Below are 19,643 nucleotides of genomic sequence, written 5' to 3'. Positions count from 1 at the left end.
GGGAAGGTTAGGGCCTGGCAAGTGGGTGCACTTGCCAGGTCGACATGGCAGTTAACAACTGCACACAGACACTGCAGCGGCAGGTCTGAGTTACCGTTTCAGAACTACTCATATGGGTGGCAAAATCAGTGCTGCAGGCCCACTAGTAGTATTTGATTTACCAGCCCTAGAATACTCAGTTCACTTTACTAGGGACTGACCAGTAAATCAAATATGCCAATCAGGGGGAACCAATCATAATAACAAATTACACAGAGAGCATATGCACTTTAGCACTGATCAGCAGTGGGTAAGTGCCCAGAGTCCTATAACCAACAACCACAGGTCAGGAAAAAATAGGAGGAAGAAGCAAAAAGTTTGGGGCTAACCCTGCAAAAAGGGCCAAGTCCAACAGTAACCCAACATGTAGTGATCATATAGATATTATGGTAAGCACATTTCCTGAAAAGATGCATAATTTTGAGAGGGGAGGAGTGTGCAGGGCGGCTTCATGGGATGTCGTTTGTGTCCTTCTCTCCTTCTAGCTGCAACCATTTTGTGATCAGTGTGCTACCTGCATGCTAACTCACCTCAGGTAATATGGCCTCCCAACAAAGGAATGAAGCCCAGGTGTGATTGGTTACCTCTGATTTGAAACCATCACTATTCATTGCGACTTTAAAAACAGAAGATATCTCCCCTCTCTCAAAAACACAAGACTGGAAGACCCAGGGCTGAGTCATTTTTACTCCCAATTACTAGACTTATTTTCAAGGGTAACATTTTTGAAAATGTTTTCTCACTTCATTTCCAAGCAAATACTGATTCAGCCAGTCCTCTCAGATCATTCACTTTTGTCACAGTAGTGAGGCTGCCACCGTACAGGTGATCAATGACATCTTAAGAGCTACTGATGGAAGGGACCCCATTTTGCTTGTGCTACTGGATCTCACCACACCATTTCATATGGTGTACAATGAGACTGTCTTGTGCCTTTTGTTATTTGGCTTGGCCCTTGGTGGAGGAGTCTTAGACAGGTTTTCATCATTCCTCTCACCACTCTCAATGGGTCCAGAGGAGTATCTTAAGGTCCTTTGCCTTGCCTGTGCATTGTGGAGTGCCCCAGAGTGCCATCTTAGCCCCAACTCAGTCTGTATATTGAGCCTCTGGGTGATTGGTTGTTGAGGTCTAGATGTCCATCCAGTAGCATACAGATGACACCCATCTCTTGCATACAGTAGAATCACAAACAGACATCTTTCACCTGCTAGATTGCCTTCAGGTGGTGGAACACTGGATGGCAAGAGCCAGTCAAAAATTCAACCTTAGTAAGACACACCTTTTAGGAATTTTTGCATGTTTGGATAGTTCGATGTAGTAAAAATCATTTCACAATATGAAATGTACTCACTGCAAAATAAAACTCAAATCTATTGGCTAATTCTCCTAACCTAAAAAGGAAACACAGAAATGCAGGTGTACTGATAAAGTATGTTTCATCGGTTTTAAACACATATGGAGTAGGTGCAGAATAGAAAGAAAAGAGCAGGACCCGACTGGTGATTCTGGGCACCGGTCAATCCCCCGGTAGGCCGGATGGTGTGGGGGCCGGTTTTATCAGAGGGGGCCGATTTTGCTGGGTCCGATTTTTGGGCCGTGACTCAGTGAGTCATTGACCTTACTGTAAGGTCACTGACTCACGGAGTCACGGCAAGAATCACTGACGGCTTGAAATACAGTGCGGGGGAAAAAGCACTGCACAACTGGCATCAGCTGGCAATAATAAGATAATGTGCCCTGTCCACTGCCGTGCCGGTGCACAGCGCGAAGATGTCTCTGCGTCTGCGCACCCGTTCTTTAGGGTGGGGCTGGGGCTGCCTGGTGACCAATTGTGTCATGCGCATTGAGGGCGAGGCTCGTGCAATTAAAAGTTCGCTTTTAGCTTGTCAACGCCCAGGCTACTTTTGCTCTCCTGTGCCAGACTGCTGCCCGCAGGTGAGTGTCTGTCACTCAGGCCTGGTATCTGTTGTGTGTCGTCCCTTGACAGCATGATGGGGCTGCCTGGCGTCGCATCCGGGCAGTCCGTGACTAAAGTAGTAGACAGGCCCGGTAGTATAAGAGGGTCGTCTCCACTGCTGCGCACTGTGCTGTGCGCAGTGCAGAACGGGCCTGTATTCATTTACAAATGACCTTCTTCTAGGGCCTAGAAGGTAATTTGTAAATTAATACAGGCCCCGGCCGGGCACCTTCTCAGGCCACTATAGCCTTCCCCCATGAACGACTCCCATCTCGCTTGCAGCCCATCTATTTATTTAAGCTCCTGGCTAAGTGGCGGAGTCTCTGAAGTATGTCGCATCATTCCTATTGCTTTGTTAGCCAGTAGGAAAACCAAATCAAGGAATCTGTTACCTGCTTTCTTGGGTTTAGGGCTGGCAAAAGATTCTAGAGATACTGAGTGAGGTGAGTGCAGATTCATCCTTCCCAGTGTCTAAACTAGTAAATCTGTAATTTCTTTTAAATATCTCTTGATCTTATAGCAGTCACATATTATGTTAAATAATTCCACATCTACTACACTGCACCTAGGGCAAGACAGAACGTGTTGAGCAGGTATTTTATTGAGTCTCTTTGGTGTCAAAAATGTTCTGTGCGTAAAGTCAATTTGTATTTATAGAACTCTGGAGTGTGGAGAGATTTTGTTTGTATATTCTAAGATGTTTCTCATTTCCCATCTTCTAATTCTTTGATCTGCCATGCCATGCAGGGCTTTATATTTCCATATGAACGGTCCCACAATCTCACCTAAACTGATTCTTTGGTGCGTCCGGCTCTGGGTCACCTGTTCCATTTGACAAACAGTATGTTTGTAAGAGTGGTGCCATATAATTAGAACTGGCCCCTGGGAAGTCCGTCTGTGGCCATCATGTCATTTAGTGATTTCCACATGCCTCTGTCACGAGAGTCACCTACCATTCCTATTTCTACCCTTGTTCAGGCTGCATGTTTCCTGGCTGTGAGAAAGCTGTGGGCCTTTGGTATGCCCACCAATGGGAGGCATAAGCTATATGCTGGAAACATCTTGGTTTCCAACAAACACCACCTCCAACATTGCAATGCTATTCAGAGCGGGCTATGGGATCAGCCTATCCTATCTGTTGGCAATCCAGTTTCATCTTGGCCAGTGCTGTTTTACCTACAGTCTAGATTGGCACTGTGTTCTAGAATCTCATGTAGCCTTTCAAGGAGCGCATAGCTTGACCCATGTTTCTGGCTATCAAGCTGTCATCGACTTGATAAAGTTACACTGCAAGGTACCTGAAGGGGCACCACCTTTCCCATGGGTCTTTAAACGTCACCAGTTCAGGCGGTCTGTCCCCCTTCATTGTTTGAATCTGGAATGCACATGACTTTCCCCAGTTGACAATGAGGCGTGAACGTCAACCAAATTCATGAAGATGGCCGAAGTTTGGTACTATGTTGGTCCATCATAAATATATATAGGTTGACAGCATATAAGAAGATAGTTTTTGGGCCATCTTATGACCGAAGATTCCAGTCAGCACTTTTCTTCTTCTTTAGACTGGCATGGCAGCACTGTTACCAGATACAGGAATAAGGGGGTGGATGGGCACCACTGCCTAGGGTCACTTTCAGTGGTGTTTAAATTACCCTGCCTGTCATAACTTTAGCAGTGGGATTGACACACAGCATCGAAATCCATCGGAGTATCCCCACTCCGAATCCTGAACGTTGAAGCACTGTAGACATAATGTGAGCTATGCCTATCAAACTATCAAGCACCTTGCTGAGGACTATCAACATGACCATTAAATCAATCATTACTTGTGAAACGTGGCTTATCACCCGTGAAGGTGTATCCAGGTGCTGCTATCGTACCCTGGTGTGCCTCTGGGCCCTCCTCCAGTACCCTGAATAGCCTACAAAGGTTCTAGGATGTGCTACGGTTTGGAATGGAGCCACTTGGCTCAGGCACACCAAGGAGGGCAGCAGCAGGTAGATCCATTGGGCAAGGGTCTTGCTAGCTATCTTATAGCCTGTATTCAGTATTGACAAGGACCTCCACGAGGGCCTGTCCATAGGATCACGTTAGGGTTTGAATAGCGAAATTATAAGCAATTCACCTCAACGGAGGTGCTATAAAACCCCACAAGTATACAGATGGAAGCTAAGAATGGACTAAATGTGCTCCTTTGCGAGCAGTGCCAAAAGCAGCTATCACCGGCATGCCCAGGGACAGCCTTGAAAGGCAGGATAATGTAGACTCAACTGCTTTCGGCTACCAACATTACTGTTGTAATTCCACTGGGAGCTGTCAAGTGAACCTGTCTCTGACCATGGGATACAAGGTCTCTTTACGGACCAGGAAGCCTCTATTGGCGTGCTGTGCATACAAGCAGCTCACAAAAAAAGGGTGTAAGTTGTGCCTTGATGTGCACCGCAGGAACCTGTGGTTCACATCAATTGCATCGTTATGCCGCATTAAATATACAAATGCTACCGGCTATGCTCATCATCTGGGGATTCATTTGCTGTCCCTTTCTGCTGGTAAGTGCATTTACCAGACAATCAGCATTATTGTAAGTAAGGCTTAAACGGGCAGAAGTGAAGGTTTGTTGCAAGGTAAAGTCCAATCATTAACCTAATATTGCACCAACCATGCCGTTAAAAGAGGTACAGCCTCTTCACATCCTCATCTCTTGTGAGGGCTTTTGAGGATTATGGGCTTTGACTCACACAACAGCGGTGAAGACTAGAGCCAAGGTAATGATGAGGAGGAGGATGCAAAGGCGATTAACCAATAGTAAGAGGAGCCCATTTCCTTGTTTGAATTTGGGTCCCCTAAAACATTGCTTGGCCAGGGCCACTATCACCAATGCAGTGTGAATGTTACTATGCCCACCTCATCATACCCTCCAACTTCCTTCCCTTGCCCCGGTGCCTCAGGTACCAACCTCTTTGGGGAGGACTGACTGGTGCAACCGCACCTGATGCTGACCTGGGGGGCGCTGTGTAAAAATATAACTTAGGGGTTTAATAGCACCTGCTGCAAAGTACCTTGTGTGTAGTGTGTCCAACAGTTTTCAGGCAACAATAAAAATGCCAAGATAACTCTGGTGGTTAATGTTCCTGCTGGAGAGAGATCACAGTTTGGGCTAGTGGCAGTTTTGACTCATCATAAAGTAGCACAAAGGGTTAATATGTCTGCTGCAAAGAACATGTACCATGCAAAGCACATAACTGTATTTTATGTGCATAGCTCAGTGGGTTACTGCTTTTGCCATAGAGATGTTTTTGTAACCAGCAGTTCCTAAATTACAATCCTAATATAGCGCAATGACCAATAAACTGTCATCAAAGAGCTGCAGGCAAACTGCATGCTATAGGTTAGAACATTATTTTTTCCCCAGTTTTTCATTATCCAAATGCTGCTAAAAAAGGTTTGCTTGGGTAGAAATATATTCTTAATAGTAAAGCCAACCCCAACCACTGAGGTACATTTTAAATCCTGAGTTTGTGCTTCTCCTGAACACACATTCTTAAAATGTACTGCCTTCCAGTATGGATGATATGTGATTCCTACACCCTGCAATGCACGTTGTCTTATGTATTATTTCCTATAGACTGATTTACACACGTATAATTAATTGTCTCCATATATAATGCATGTGAGAGTGGCTATGCAGAGAAGAAGGGCACTGTTGGAGGGTGTTGGTGAGGGATTCCACGGAGAAGGAGATGATGGGCTGTGCCAAAAAAGACTGTTGCCCCTTGAGCCACCAGCGCTAAAGCCGGCTCTGCCTTCTTCATGTCAGGGTTTACTATTTGTACTCCTTTTCAAAAGGATTGAAGACTGGGCCATTGGAATTCAAACCCTTGCTCTGAACCTTTGCACAATTGTTTGAAGTTAAGTGCGTTTTTAGATGTCTTTATACTATTTTATATTAAGAATAAATTGGTTATATTTAAATTCATGTTTCATGCTCGACATTTCATTTTTTAGTGTTCTCTGTAGGAATGTCTGTGATATATGACTGGGTATCCTGGTGCTCCATAAAGTAATCATTTACTATGATTTAAAAGTTAATACAATCTACTATGTAATGAAACGTGTTGAAAAATGCATAGTTTTGGCCTTTCTATCTCCAAAATTTTCTTGGGGGGAGAACAGGGGCGGCTGGTGACATTTGAAAGTGGTGAGGCGTAAAATGATTGGCATACTGCACCGTTGCGAGCGAGCGTAGTGAGCGTGCCCAAACCACCATAAGGGAGGTTCGGGGGGGTTTTCCCCCTGAGAAAATTTTGAAAAAAGAGAGGAAAAATTGTGCATTTTCAAGAAAATTTGAGAAAGCAGGAAGGTTAATAAAGCAATTGTGAAAGTGCAGTTATTACATTAATAAAGAGATGTCATATAATAAAAGGTATCTGCTTATTCAGTATAACCACAGAGCTTCATAACAGACTTCGAGATACAATGCATTTCTGAGTACCTCACTCATAGATGTTTTTTATTTAACAAACAAATAAACTGGTCGCAAAGTAGCAGCATGCAACATATTGTTTATTTCTTGTAAATGAAATCAGCACGTCTCTCTTTAAGAGCAGCAACCTTTTCAATAACTTGAATGTTATAGTCTGGGATTTTTTTTAACTAGCTTGCTCTCTACAGAGAGCATTGCCAAAGTATTCAGTCTTTTCTCAGGCATGGTGTTCCTCAGGAATGTCTTAATCCTCTTTAAAGCTGAAAAACATTGTTCTGACTCGGCTGTTGTCATAGGAGCGGTAATGACAATTTTTAGTAAAGCCACTGTCTCTGTAAGTGACTTTTGCATATTAAGTTTATGTATTAAAGCCACCAAAGACATAGCACTTTTGGCCTTCCGGTACACAGGCATTGCGTACAGTACAGTCAACTCAGTTCTCAGATCCTCTTTTTTGAGCATAGGATAAGCTTCCACAGCCTCATTCAGAGCACGCTCAGGGAATGATTCATCATATTTTGCAAACTGTTCACTTTGCAATAATGTGGCACTCACCAAATGTTTTGTGAAAGAAAAACGTTCTTGTGCCTGCACAATTACAATGTCACATGTCGCCTTTGCAATTTGGACCAGAGTGGTGATGTTTTTCCTGCGGTTTGAAAAAGTAGAATGCTCTGGCAGTTTACTGTCTAAATTGTCAACCCCATCTCTCACTTTGTTTATGCTTTGTACAAACATAGTGGTATATACTTGCACTTTGACAGTATCTATCTCTCGTGCTTGTAACTGATTGTATAACAGGTCGACAGCTACCATTATATCATGAAATAAAAATAGTAAGAACTGAAACTCTCTGTCTTGTAGTGTTCTAGCAAAGCCACTGGCTTCAGTCTGACTTTTGTAATCAAACTCATCATTGGCTTCTATGGCGGCAAAACATTTCTCAAGGTCCTCCCTATGTTCATAGATTAGGTTGACTGATCGGATGTTAAAGTTCCAACGAGTTGAGGATCCCCTTGGAATGCTTTTGTCCACAATCTCATGAAGTGCTTCCGTTCTTTTGGGGGAACGTGAGAAGAATGCTGCCATGCCTCCTACATCCTGAAAGAAAATGCGTGTCTCGGTAATCTTTGATACTGCCTGTTGCATAATAAGATTAAGTTGGTGGGCATAACAGTGCACATAATGAGCATTAGGGTATACATCTCAAATTATGTTCTGTACTCCACTAAGGCTTCCACTCATTACGGACGCACCATCATAGCTTTGTGCGATAAGTTTTTTTTTTGAGGCAGCTCTGGAAAAATTAAGCTCAGTTGACGCAGTATAGCTGCAGTAATAGTTTCTGCACTAGAGTCTCTTAAATGTGTGAAACCATAGAACCTCTCCACAACTTCTCTGTCATTGTCAAGGTACCAAAACACTAATACGGACTGTGTTTTAGTGGCCACATCAGTGGTGTCATCAGCCTGAATAGCCACAAAGTCCGTGTTTTGCAATTCTTGCACAATATGGCTTCTCATAATTTCGAGCATACACTCAAGGAGTGCATTTTGTATCATTTTAGAGGTGCCCTTAAAGACTGTAGCACTTGCTAAATGTACTTCCATTTCCTTGTCTATGCTTGCTATTAAATCCACAAGGCCTCTGAATATCCCAGGTTTTGAGGAATTTTCTGATTCATCATGGCCTCACAATGCCAGTTCGAAAGCACCACAGAAACTAATGCAATCCATTATTTTGGATAGAATCTGTCTGTTCCTATCAACTGCTTCATTGTGTTTCTGTGTTGTTTTGCGGTATGCATCTTTTATCTGCTGCTCAATCGGTGCGTCTTCCCCCAACATTCCCAGTCTTGTCAGGTTTTCCATATGCTTTCATGTGTGTGCATGCCTCTTTATTTTTACAGACAAATGCTTCAAGTCTGTTACTCCTTGATTTGTCCAAGAAAACTCACCACCAAACAGCAAGCAGGGGAAGCAGAACAGAGAATTTCTTAAAGGGCACCCTGTAAGACAATCAGCTTTGGTGTACCAGGCGTTTGAGAATGTACGTTTGGACATTTTTCCTCTGTCCTGGGAAGTTTTCTGTAGGTTTATCTCAGGCTGATGAGGCCCTAATTGCTTTCAATGTAGTTTCTCTTCAAGTGGCCGTGCCTGGAATGACCTTGTAATCAGCTCTTGTACTGTATTCATGATGCCAATGCTGGCCTTACCAATATATATTAAAGAAACCTGTCAATAATCAAAGTACAACGTATAAGGTGCAGTGCAATAATATCAAATTTCAGTATAACAGCTCCCCTTTGCACAACATGACTGCTAAAAATACAGCCTTACTACCTGCTGCCTCTGTGTGCCATAGTGGTTGCTGAAGGCACTGAAACAGACACTGCTTGAGGGCCTTGAACAAGGCAAGGGATAGAAAGTGCTGTTAAGAACCGTTATTGCCCAAAGCACAGGGCTAAGGCTATTAGTAAATTCCATCCACTGAGGGTACAATGTTCAGAATGTGCACCCACCCCAACCACCATGTAGAATGACCACATACATAGCCCAAACTCCAATAAAAAAAATATAGCATCAGTTTCCTTATCTTTAACACTGGTGTTTGCTGGGTCGTAGCCGGGGTGAAAGAGCAGCAAAGGAGGTTGGGGCCTCTTGTTCTTCGCTGAAAAATTGACCAAAAATTTGGTAATGGTTGTCAGGCTTTAGCAGGTACTGAAAATAAAAATAGAACAATTTATTTTTGAAACATTAGGGTACTGAAACCAAGACTGGGGGAAAAAAACATAACGCTCCAACTTTTGCAGTTCGCATGCAGCTCTTAGATGACAGTTAATAGCTCACTGTTGTATGTTAGGATTTTAACTTACAAACTGCAAGTAACAAAAGGATCTCTCTGACAAAACAAGCAGTGACTGACTGACCTATTTACATCATGTGCATTTTGTGATCTTCATCAGGTACATGTTCTTTGCAGCAGGCACATTAACCTTCTGCACTACCTTTCCATCAGACATGCTATAATGTGATGCTGACGAATTGCACACGTTACACAGAAAAACATAGATACCAAAACAAGCAGACACCTGCCAACTCCCGCCACACAAACCAGCAACAACCACACATATAACCCGCACAGTTACACCTGCATACAAGCACGCCTACATACATGCATACACGCCCCAAGCAAATCCACAGCTCCACACACAGTTGCCTACATTTGCAGACCTCTAACACCCACTCCACACCGGCCAAACAAATCGACGCACACAGACCACCCAACCACAAGCCCACACATTTCAAATACTGTAAATGCCTATCGTTGCTACCCCTAACCCTTGGTGGGTGTGAATACACGTCTTATAATGACTCTGTAGTCGGTCTGGCTGGCACAGGCGCCGCTTTACTGCCTGGCCTCGACTGTGTGTGTGTGTGTGTGTGAGTGAGAGAAAAAGATTCTTACTTTTTTTTTAAATGCGAATAGATTTATTGATGCAAGTTTGGTACACATCCTATGCATGCCAGCACTGTCTCCAGTACTGTGACGCAGTTTGAAGCATGAGTGGGGTTATGAACCCTCTCAGGAAGGATTCCACCCATTATAGAGATGTAACTCTGCATCTTTGACTTTTCAAGCAGTCACATGATGGATGGAGGCAGTGTACTGGTCTGTGTGTGCCTCAGACCCGCACTAAACACTCAGCTGCTCCCGGCGCCAAGAACATCTAGACTTTGTGCCCTTTGATGCAGTAAATGCGGTTTCCTAGTAGGTAACCTCAAGTGTGCACTTCAGTGGCCCTCGGGCAGGATGGTTGCGGCCCTGGCTGCGCCCCAACATGGAGAGACATTCATTTCCGGGCACGGGCTTTGGGGCCTTTCAGCATGAACTGCAGAGGAAATCAGCTCACACAGCAAGAGTTCACGCATGCCAGGAATATACATCCTCAGGAGTGCAGGGACCACGATTTGCGCAGGCGCACATGGCGGCGCCTTGATGCACGGAAGCTCTGTTCGGGGTCCCTTAAGAAACATTGACAGACAAGTTCTCTGTCAGTGGTTCTACTAGGGTCTGTATTTAACACTGTCAGGCAGCGGCTGAGGTGTGTCTCATCATAGTCACTGTAGAGAATATCTCCCTCCTCCGTCATTCTGCCTCTTTCTCTCCCTCCTCCATCATCCTGCCTCGTTCACTCCCTCCTCCGTCATCCTACCTCGTTCTCTCCCTCCTCCTTCATTCTGTCTCGTTCACTCCCTCCTCCATCATCCTGCCTCGTCCCTCTGTCCTTCCCCATCATCCTGCCTCGTTCAATATCTCCCTCCTCCATCATCCTGCCTCGTTCACTCCCTCCTCCGTCATCCTGCCTCGTTCTCTCGCTCCTCCATCATTCTGCCTCGTTCACTCCCTCCTCCATCATCCTGCCTCGTCCCTCTGTCCTTCACCATCATCCTGCCTCGTTCACTCCCAGTCGAGTGAGGGCCATGGTGGTACACAGCGCTTGGTGAACACATTATGATGCAGAGCTAGAAAAGTAAACATGTCTGGCAGACAAGCACCCACCCAGGCCCCGCCGCCCCACAGGACACTGCGACCCGGCATGAAGCTGAAAGCATGTGTCTGGGCCTGTCACTCATTTACGGCATTTTCCCCCCAAAGATACAATTCATTCAATTCAACAGCAATTCAACCTCGCTCAAACCGACCCCGGGGCCCCAGTCCAGAATCAGATTATTTTTACTTTTAAAGCAGAGATCACACTGAGAGATCAGTCAGATCAGATGGAGATCAAGGCAGCAAACAACGATGTTGATGACCAGGACAAAGACACATTGAATGAAGTCACTAGTGGATGTATGTAGTACGTCCGCGACACAGTCACCACGACGAGCGGAGTAGGCGCAGCCAGAGAGTAGTACACAGTACAGAGACAGTACAGTACATCGCCATGAGGTGTGTGTGGCACCGTGCGGTGACGATGGACTGCAGACAGTGCGCACCTCATGACGATGGCCAATCCCTGTTCATAAGCCACAGTGATTGGCCAAAGTTGCGCGGCACCCAGTGCTTTGTTTGCAGGCTGCGCGGTGTCTCAGCCAATCCAGAGACGCTGCATTAGCAGCACCTGGATTGGCTAGAGCACGGATAGGGCTCGCCCATACGAGAGACTGGGGGCTGCTGCATGAAGCAACCCTCGGCCTCTCGGGTCCCCCTCCCTCCCTCTCCTACTCAGTAGTGGCTGGCTGGTTGAAAGTGCGCATGTTCGGGCTGGTCATAAAAATGACCAAGCCAAACTCAAGCGTGCGCAAATTTGCGAGCTGCTGTCAGTGTGTCACAGTCTCACTCAAAACCTTTGAGTGCTCGCCCCTGGCCGCACACCCTTCATAGGCCGATTGCCTCGGGCGTGTCCCGACTCCCGGCCGCTACTCAAGTCAAGCTTGAAGCTGACTTACAGCATCAGCACGTACGTGAGCAGTGAACAATTATAATAATAATAATAAACTTTATTGCTTGATTAAAAAACAAACCTTTGCAATCCACTACATTGTGAAATGAACAATTTCAATTCATTGCTTGCACCGCATCGCACGTCTCGAACTTAGTGGGGCAATGCCCCAGCGCCCGAATGGACGCACCGCAACTGGGGGAGAACCCTCCAAGCTCCCCCTAGTAGTGGTTGCTCACTGCACATGCTCGCTACACACCATATGGGGGCTGGTCTCACTTTTACTTTGTTCTCTCTGATTCACTACTCGTGTCTATTTTTGGTGCTTTCTGTAAGACATTCTATGGGTACATATATGACTGGGTGGGTAACCTAGTGCTCTTTAAGGTCATCATCTACTATTTACTGTGCTTTGAAAGTTGATACAATTAAATATGTAATGAAAAATGTGCTGTAAAATACACCATTTTGGTCTGTCTTTTTCCAAAATGTTCTTGGGGGGAGACCCCCCTAAACCCCCTGAATAGTGGTCCGCTCACTCACAACATGCTGGACAGGGGCTGGTCGAACTAAATTTGCCAGGGCTGCTTTTAGTTCCCACGCCGGCCCTGGAAAAGAGCAATACATCACACAAAATTGTAACAGTGTTATAAACACGTTAGCTACTGCAATAACCCCAGCCATAACAGAATGAAGCTTCTGTTAAAAAACGTAAATTAAAACCTGAAGAACACCTGTGAGAGCTACATTAGCACCTGCTCCCTCTTCCTGACACCAGTCCATTCTCAATGAGGTGCAGCCACATGCTATGACAGGTCCCTCAATTTCCTCTTTCTTAGCCGGGGCAGGAGATCTAAGCTAATATTTATCACTGGTTGAACATAAGAAATCCTGTTTCAGTGGTAGTGCAAACCGAAGAGCCACAAGTTGATCTTATGCTGGGACTACCATGTCCAGGTCTGTGGGGGTATTTCCACAGAATTAGTATTCGCCACACCATGATTTGGGTGGAACCACTAACCAGGTCCAATGAAATCAGTTTGTGCAGGCCTCCCCCTGCCTTCCTCTACTCCCCCATGCTTCTAAATGTACTTACAGTGCCCGTCACCTTTAGTGCACAACCATCTTACTGGAGAATGCCTCTTCTGAATTGCAACCATTGGTTGTGGAGTGCTACATAATGGCAGCAGTGGAGCTAGGTGATTTTTCTCTGTGAAGCAATATTCCTGGGTTCTTCTAAGTGCACCATCTTGAGGCACCAGAATCTCAAGAGGCACCCGGAACAAGCAGTTCCTTGTTAATTTCAGATTAGTTTCACTGTTGTCTTTTCTTCAGCTTTCTTTTCTTAAAAATAATCTGAACAATGTAAACATCTACAGGAGTGCGAACGGAGAACTTCAGCATTTCCCTTCTCTTCTCCATCTAAAGTAGCATATAGCAATAAAATGTGAACACAGTTTAGTTTAGACATATTAGCTCCTTACGGTTTAAGTTGTTTTTGCCTTAACTCCACCTCTCTATTGTTCTAGAGTGTGCAAATTTAGAAGGTCAATCCTGTTTTTACCATCCACCATCACATATTTGGAAAACTCTCAGGAGTCTGCTGCTGAGGAGGGAATTGCCATGACAAGAATCTGCAGCTAAGCAGAACTATGTCTCCAAGTTAAAGTTTATTAAAGACAAATTTCCGTTAAATCAGAGATCCGATCATAGTTTTATAAAACCAGGACATAAAAAACAGAACTTTATCACAATTATTATATGAGCTAAACTATAACATGAAATCAAATTAAATACTCTTCTTAGAATTGTTCTGCAACTGGAAGAGAAGATGCAAGTATGTCTGGACTGTGAGACAACTGATATCTCTTGAATACTCCATGGCACTGCTCTCCCGAGTTTGTCAAGGCAGGAACATTGTCATGTTGCATGGATGGGAACAAGTTGTATTGAATAATGCTGGAGTATTTTCTACGTCTCGGAGTATTAGTAAGCATCTCTTTAAATAATACATAGGACTAGAAAGTGGAAGTGCATTTGGGCTATGATGAAATAAAGTAGAGATTAGGTGTGTGTGTAAATCACGTAATTCAGTGTAGAGTAATCATACGGAATTACCTACAAATTATGCAAGATTCTACTTGAATTCTGTGAGAAGAGTAATTCTGCAGTTAGTGCTACTTCTTAGTGCAAAAAATGCCCCCGGCATACAAAACGGCCACGAGTATGCACTTTTCTACTCGACTAAGGACACACCGCGGCACTCAACCTGCTTGACTTCTCCGCCACCTTTGACATTGTCTCCCACCACACTCTTGCAACCAGACTCCATGACACCAGCATACGGGGATCGCCCTTGACTGGATCCGCTCATTTCTCACTGGCAGATCCCAAAGGATCAGACTCCCTCCCTTCCTCTCTGAACCCTCAGAGATCAACTGCGGAGTATCCCAAGGATCATCACTCAGCTCCACGCTCTTCAACATCTGCATGGCCCACCTCGCCGCCATCGTCAGACAGTATTCAGACAGTATGGGCTCAGCATAGTACCCTACGCCGATGGAACCCAGCTCATCCACTCCCTCACGAAGAACCCCGAAGACACCAGTCTCAACTTTCAAGAAGGAATGAAAGACGTTGGAGCCTGGATGAGCAAAAGCTGACTGAAACTGAACTCGGAGAAGACAGAGGTCCTCGTCCTTGGACCCTCCCCCATCGCGTGGGACAGCTCATGGTGGACCTCTGCCCTCGGAAACCCTCCCACCCCGATGGACCACTCCCGGAACCTCGTCACCATTTTAGACTCCTCCCTCACCATGACTCGCCAGACCAATGCCGTTGCCTCCACCTGTTTCAACAACCTCCGGATCCTCCACATGACCTTCAAGTGGATCCCATTCGAAGCCAGAAAAACTGTCACCTACGCACTCATTACCATCAGACTGGATTACAGAAACGCCCTCTACGTGGGAGTCAACAAAGCCCTGTTATAGAAGCTCGAGACCATCCAAAACACAGCAGCCAGACTCGTCCTCGGCATCCCACGTCATGAGCACATGACCCAACACCTGCGAGACCTTCACTGGCTTCCCATCAAGAAGAGAATAACCTTCAAGCTACTCACCCACGCCTACAAATCCCTCCACAACACTGGACCCAAATAGCTTAACGATAGAATCTCATTCCACACACCCAAGAGAAACCTCCGCTCCGCCAACCTCGCACTAGGAGCGACCCCGCGCATCCGCAGAATCAGAGCAAGGAGTAGAGCCTTCTCCTAAGTCACAGGCAAATCCTGGAACAAACTCCCAGTCAACATCAGGTGCTCACCCTCCCTGCACACCTTCTAGGAAGAACCTCAAGACCTGGCTTTTCGGCTGAACCAGAGCTGCACCCCTCCACGCCCCCTCAGCGCCTTGAGACCCTCACGGGTGAGTAGCGCGTTTTACAAACCCCTGATTGATTAAGAAATAGTGTTAAATGCAACAGAACACAAATAGGGAGCGTGAGCAGCTGCTAGTGTTCGTGAAATGTGCTCTTGGGTTAGGATTTTCCCCAAATCCACTAGCGACATTTTGCGCTATTTTCTAAGTACAAAAAGCGCCTTTGCATCCAAAATGGACACTAGTATTCATTTTGCACTAGGAAACATCGCTAATTGCAGTAGAACACAAATAGCGAGCGGCCACTCGTGCTTGCAAAATCTGCTCTAGCATTAGGATTTTTCCCCCCAAATTACTCCTAATCACGTGAGGAGGAGTAATCACGTAATTATCAGCAATTCCACATCAAAGAGTAATGCAGAGTTACCGAAATTACTCCAATTACTCCAGCGTAATTGAAATTCCACATAGGCCTAGTAGGGATATTATCCTTAGTATTTAATATTTAATAGTGAAAAAGTGCAGCCCAATAAAGTCTGGATGAAATTGAGCTGCCACACTGACTAATAAAAGGATCCCACAAAGGCAACTAGCTTTCAGTAATGGCAACCTTGGCTCGCTTTAGTTCACTTGGCCAGAGCAACAAGGCAACTCTCAGCGGAAATGTGGGAGGTGTTGGGTCTAACAACCAACTAAACAGCCACGCAGCTAAAAAAGTGTTATGGTAAAATGCGCCCAAAAATGGTAAACAAAAAGTAGAAAATAATAACAGGCAAAAAACAGAAAAGTTCAATTGAAAATAAATGCAAGAGTCACAGCCCAGACAGTCAATGGAAAATGCCAATTTGGAACAACTTATTGTAATACGTCTTCCAAAGATTCATTGTTTTGCTGTTGTTTTTGTCTGACTTGTGAATTGATTGTATGCGTTATTTGGAATTCTGTTTTCGCAGGTCCTGCAAAAATGGGTAATTCGAGGTTATATTTTGCTTTTTCAATCTGAAAAGGATAATATTTGGATTACTGCGAGGGCGCTGTAGGATTCGCCTGCATACCTGATCCCTTGAAATACGTCATATGTATATTAATGATGCTTTAAATGACTAGATAGTGCTAATGGAAGCACTTTGTGGATTTCATGATTGGTTTTACATCTATTTCGAAAAAAGTGTGTGTGATATGATTGTTTTGGAAAACAAAATGCCGGCACTAGCAATAGAACTATGAAGAGGCGGGCTAAACAGTGGCGTAGCAAGGGAGGTGGCGGCACGAGTTTTGGGGGTGGCGGCTTCCCCGCTCTTCCATGCGTTTGCCGCGGGCGGCAATGGGAAAGTCGCCAGCACCGCCCCTCTCCCCCACTCTTAACGGCCGCCGCGGGCGGCAAAGGAGGGACCGCCACTGGCAGCAAAGTGGCTAGCTACGCCACTAGGGCTAAAAAATGTCTGTCTCAGTATATTGCTTATGTCCTGTGCTTGAGGCCACGGTATGACAAAAATGCGACTGTATTTTACTAATGAGTCCCGTGATTCTGTTTTAGGATGAAAAAGCGGAAGGATTTATCAGCTTACCTGAATTCAGGATAGACAGAGCCATCGAATGCAGAAGGAAACAGTGAGTATGAAACAGTCTTAGCAAAGCTGCTAACTTTAGAACTGAGGAGTCGAGTTTGAGACTGGCGATTGCTCACCATCCTGTGATCCTGGGCAAATCACTTAGGGCCTGATTATGAGTTTGGCGACAGGGTTACTCTGTCACAAATGTGGCGGATAACCAGTCCACCAAATTACAATTCCATTATATTCTATGGCACTTTTAATTTGCCTGAAGGGATATCCCTCCCATTTGTGATGGAGTATCCCATCCACCAAACCCCGAATCAGGCCCTTAATCTACCCGTTCCTAAAAAACTAAAAACTAAATAAATATTACATTGTGTAATGTAAAGCGCTACAATACCTTCGGATCTTGTTCACGCTATATAACTCTGCAAAAAATAAATAGATGAAAAACCCGCGTAGTACGTCTGGGAGGCAGTCGAGGTATCCTAACAGCCTATACCACGAAGGCTCAAAGGCTGGTCATTCATGCCGACCGCGTGTAGGTGGACAGAAAAGGAGAGGAAATTCGAGCCACTGACTATGTTTATCCGACCCTCTGTTAGTGGAACTACCTTTCATGGGGATTTTTTTTTTTTTACAAATACTTTATATCTAGGAATTGCTATTGGGTGTGTTATGATCAGATATGTTAAGAAGTTTTTTTTTCAGGGCCTGAATCAGCAGTCTCAGGGATTTATCACAAAGGACGAGGATCTTTTTCTAACTTTTCACAAACGTCCTGCAGGTTAAGATGGAAAAACAAACAGAGCAGGCATCTGGCGCCACCTATTGGTACTAGCCATGTTAGCAGCTTCTCCATTAAATACACGGTGCAGGCTTGTGGTAAAATCTAGAGCTAAAAGTTGCTACACGTAAACAGGACGGCCTGGGAAATTAATTATTCCCGCTCTGCTCCCTCTTTGGATGGCTCTCGTTAAGAGAGTAGCCACTGCAGGACCATATCATTAAAGGCCTCAAGTGCAAGCAAAAATTCGCTTTTACCACACCGACTGTTGCAGTGAAAGAGAAAACGGTGTTTTTATGTCGCCACTTACAGCCAGTCATCTGCCGAATAGCGCAAGGACTTTTTTACATTTATTTTTTTGCCATTTTTGACCTCGATAATAAATAAATGTTGCATCATTAATACTGACCACTGCATGAAGTTTCTTCATTACGCAGTCTTCCTCTGAGTATTTCTCAACTGTCTTTCTCGTTTTCTGAGTTAATATCAATATATAAACAGTTTAATCTATAGGTGAGTCCATCATTCCGTTTTGAGAAATGTTTCAAACTGCACGAATAGATCAAATTGCGCTCATACTGAATCCAAATTAAACTGCCTAACACGTGAGTCTGTTTAGAGTGGGTGCGCACGAGACCGAAATTCCAAGAACTTTGAAAATGTGCTACCAGTGAAACGCGGTTTTAAAAGCTATTGCACTTCAGTATTATATACGTCCTGATTATTTGGTATGGCTTTTAGTAGAAATAATGATTAGGTGCAAGTTATTTTACGCGGTTGCCGGAGGCTAGATATTTCTGCTGTCTTTTGACTAGTTAGTTCACTATAAAGTATTAGGTAACTAAACTTAACAATATCTTCGAACAGAGTTAACACCCTCAGGAGTGTGTCTCAACATTCTGCCCATTACACAATATAAAATGGGGTAGTTGCGGCATAGGAAGGTTTAGAGCAGGGCCTTACGGTTTGCAGCAGGTGCTCCAATCTCCACAAGAACAACAGACCTCCACAGAGACCTAGGCGTTGAGATGTTGGACGACCATCTCCGCAAACTCAACAGGACATTCTACAAAGGACTGGATCAAAAAGATAACCCACTGATCAGGAAACTTGCAGACATTTCTACGAACCCATTTGACCGCTACCCGAGGCCCATCGAAGCGCTAAACTTGTGAAACTGAAACAACAACACAGCATCCAAAAAACCCATCACTGCCTGAGGGCAAATCGCCCCGGCAGGTACCCAAAACTCATCACTGTCAGAAGGCAACCGCCGCGGCAGCCATCAAAAGCTCATCACCGCCAGAAGACATTTGGCAGACTAATACAAGACTCTGCGATAAAACTTGCTGACACTTCCGCAAACCACATTGACCGCAACCTGCGGCCTTTCACAGCGCTGACCTTGTGATCCAACCTCAACTGTGACAAAGCGTCACATCAATAAGACAACCGAAACAGCGACTAAAAAACTCAAAAATGAATGTGGAGTAATGAGGCTATCGCCTCGGTATCCAAAAACTCACCGCTGTCAGATGGAATCTGACAGGCGAAAACAAGACACACTGACGCGATAGGAAGGTTGGAACATGGATTGCTGGAAGTTGGAAGGGTAAAGGTCATAGCCATTTTACATACCTGTATTCACAATCGAGGGGAACAAATCATACCCAGGGGCGGCTGCTCTGCTAGGGATGAGGAGCGTTGTCCCGCTGCTTTTAAGCAGTGGGAAGCAAACACCTAAAATTATGATAACTTTGTGTTATTATCATTTTAGTTCTGCTTCCTGCTGCTTTGCGGGCGGATGAAGGGGGTGGGGCTGCTCTGCTCTTTGAGCAGGGCAGGGGCGGAGTGGTTTGCACACTCAAATGCACAATGACTGTTTGGCTGGCCCTCTCGGGCCTCCCAAACCAGTCATGCGCACTTTCCCCTTCTCTACGCAAGAACAAGCCAAGGCCCTCATTCCCTGGTTGAGCGTCAAACCAGGACACT

The 19,643-nt window shown here is 45.0% G+C and overlaps 1 protein-coding gene across 1 annotated transcript in view; it reads left to right on the top strand.

Moving 5' to 3' along the window:
* Positions 1 to 19,643, top strand: part of LOC146829166 (connector enhancer of kinase suppressor of ras 2-like) — a 1,989,112-nt gene that overhangs the window by 1,538,326 nt on the left and 431,143 nt on the right. Inside the window, exon 18 of the mRNA XM_085606439.1 lies at positions 16,846 to 16,919. Coding sequence (XP_085462565.1) covers positions 16,846 to 16,919 — 74 coding nt within the window. The remainder of the gene's footprint in view (positions 1 to 16,845; positions 16,920 to 19,643) is intronic.

The sequence above is a fragment of the Triturus cristatus genome, chromosome 5_2, assembly GCF_964204655.1.
Source record: "Triturus cristatus chromosome 5_2, aTriCri1.1, whole genome shotgun sequence".
Taxonomy (NCBI): Eukaryota; Metazoa; Chordata; class Amphibia; order Caudata; family Salamandridae; genus Triturus; species Triturus cristatus.
This window is presented reverse-complemented; position numbering and strand designations above follow the sequence as displayed.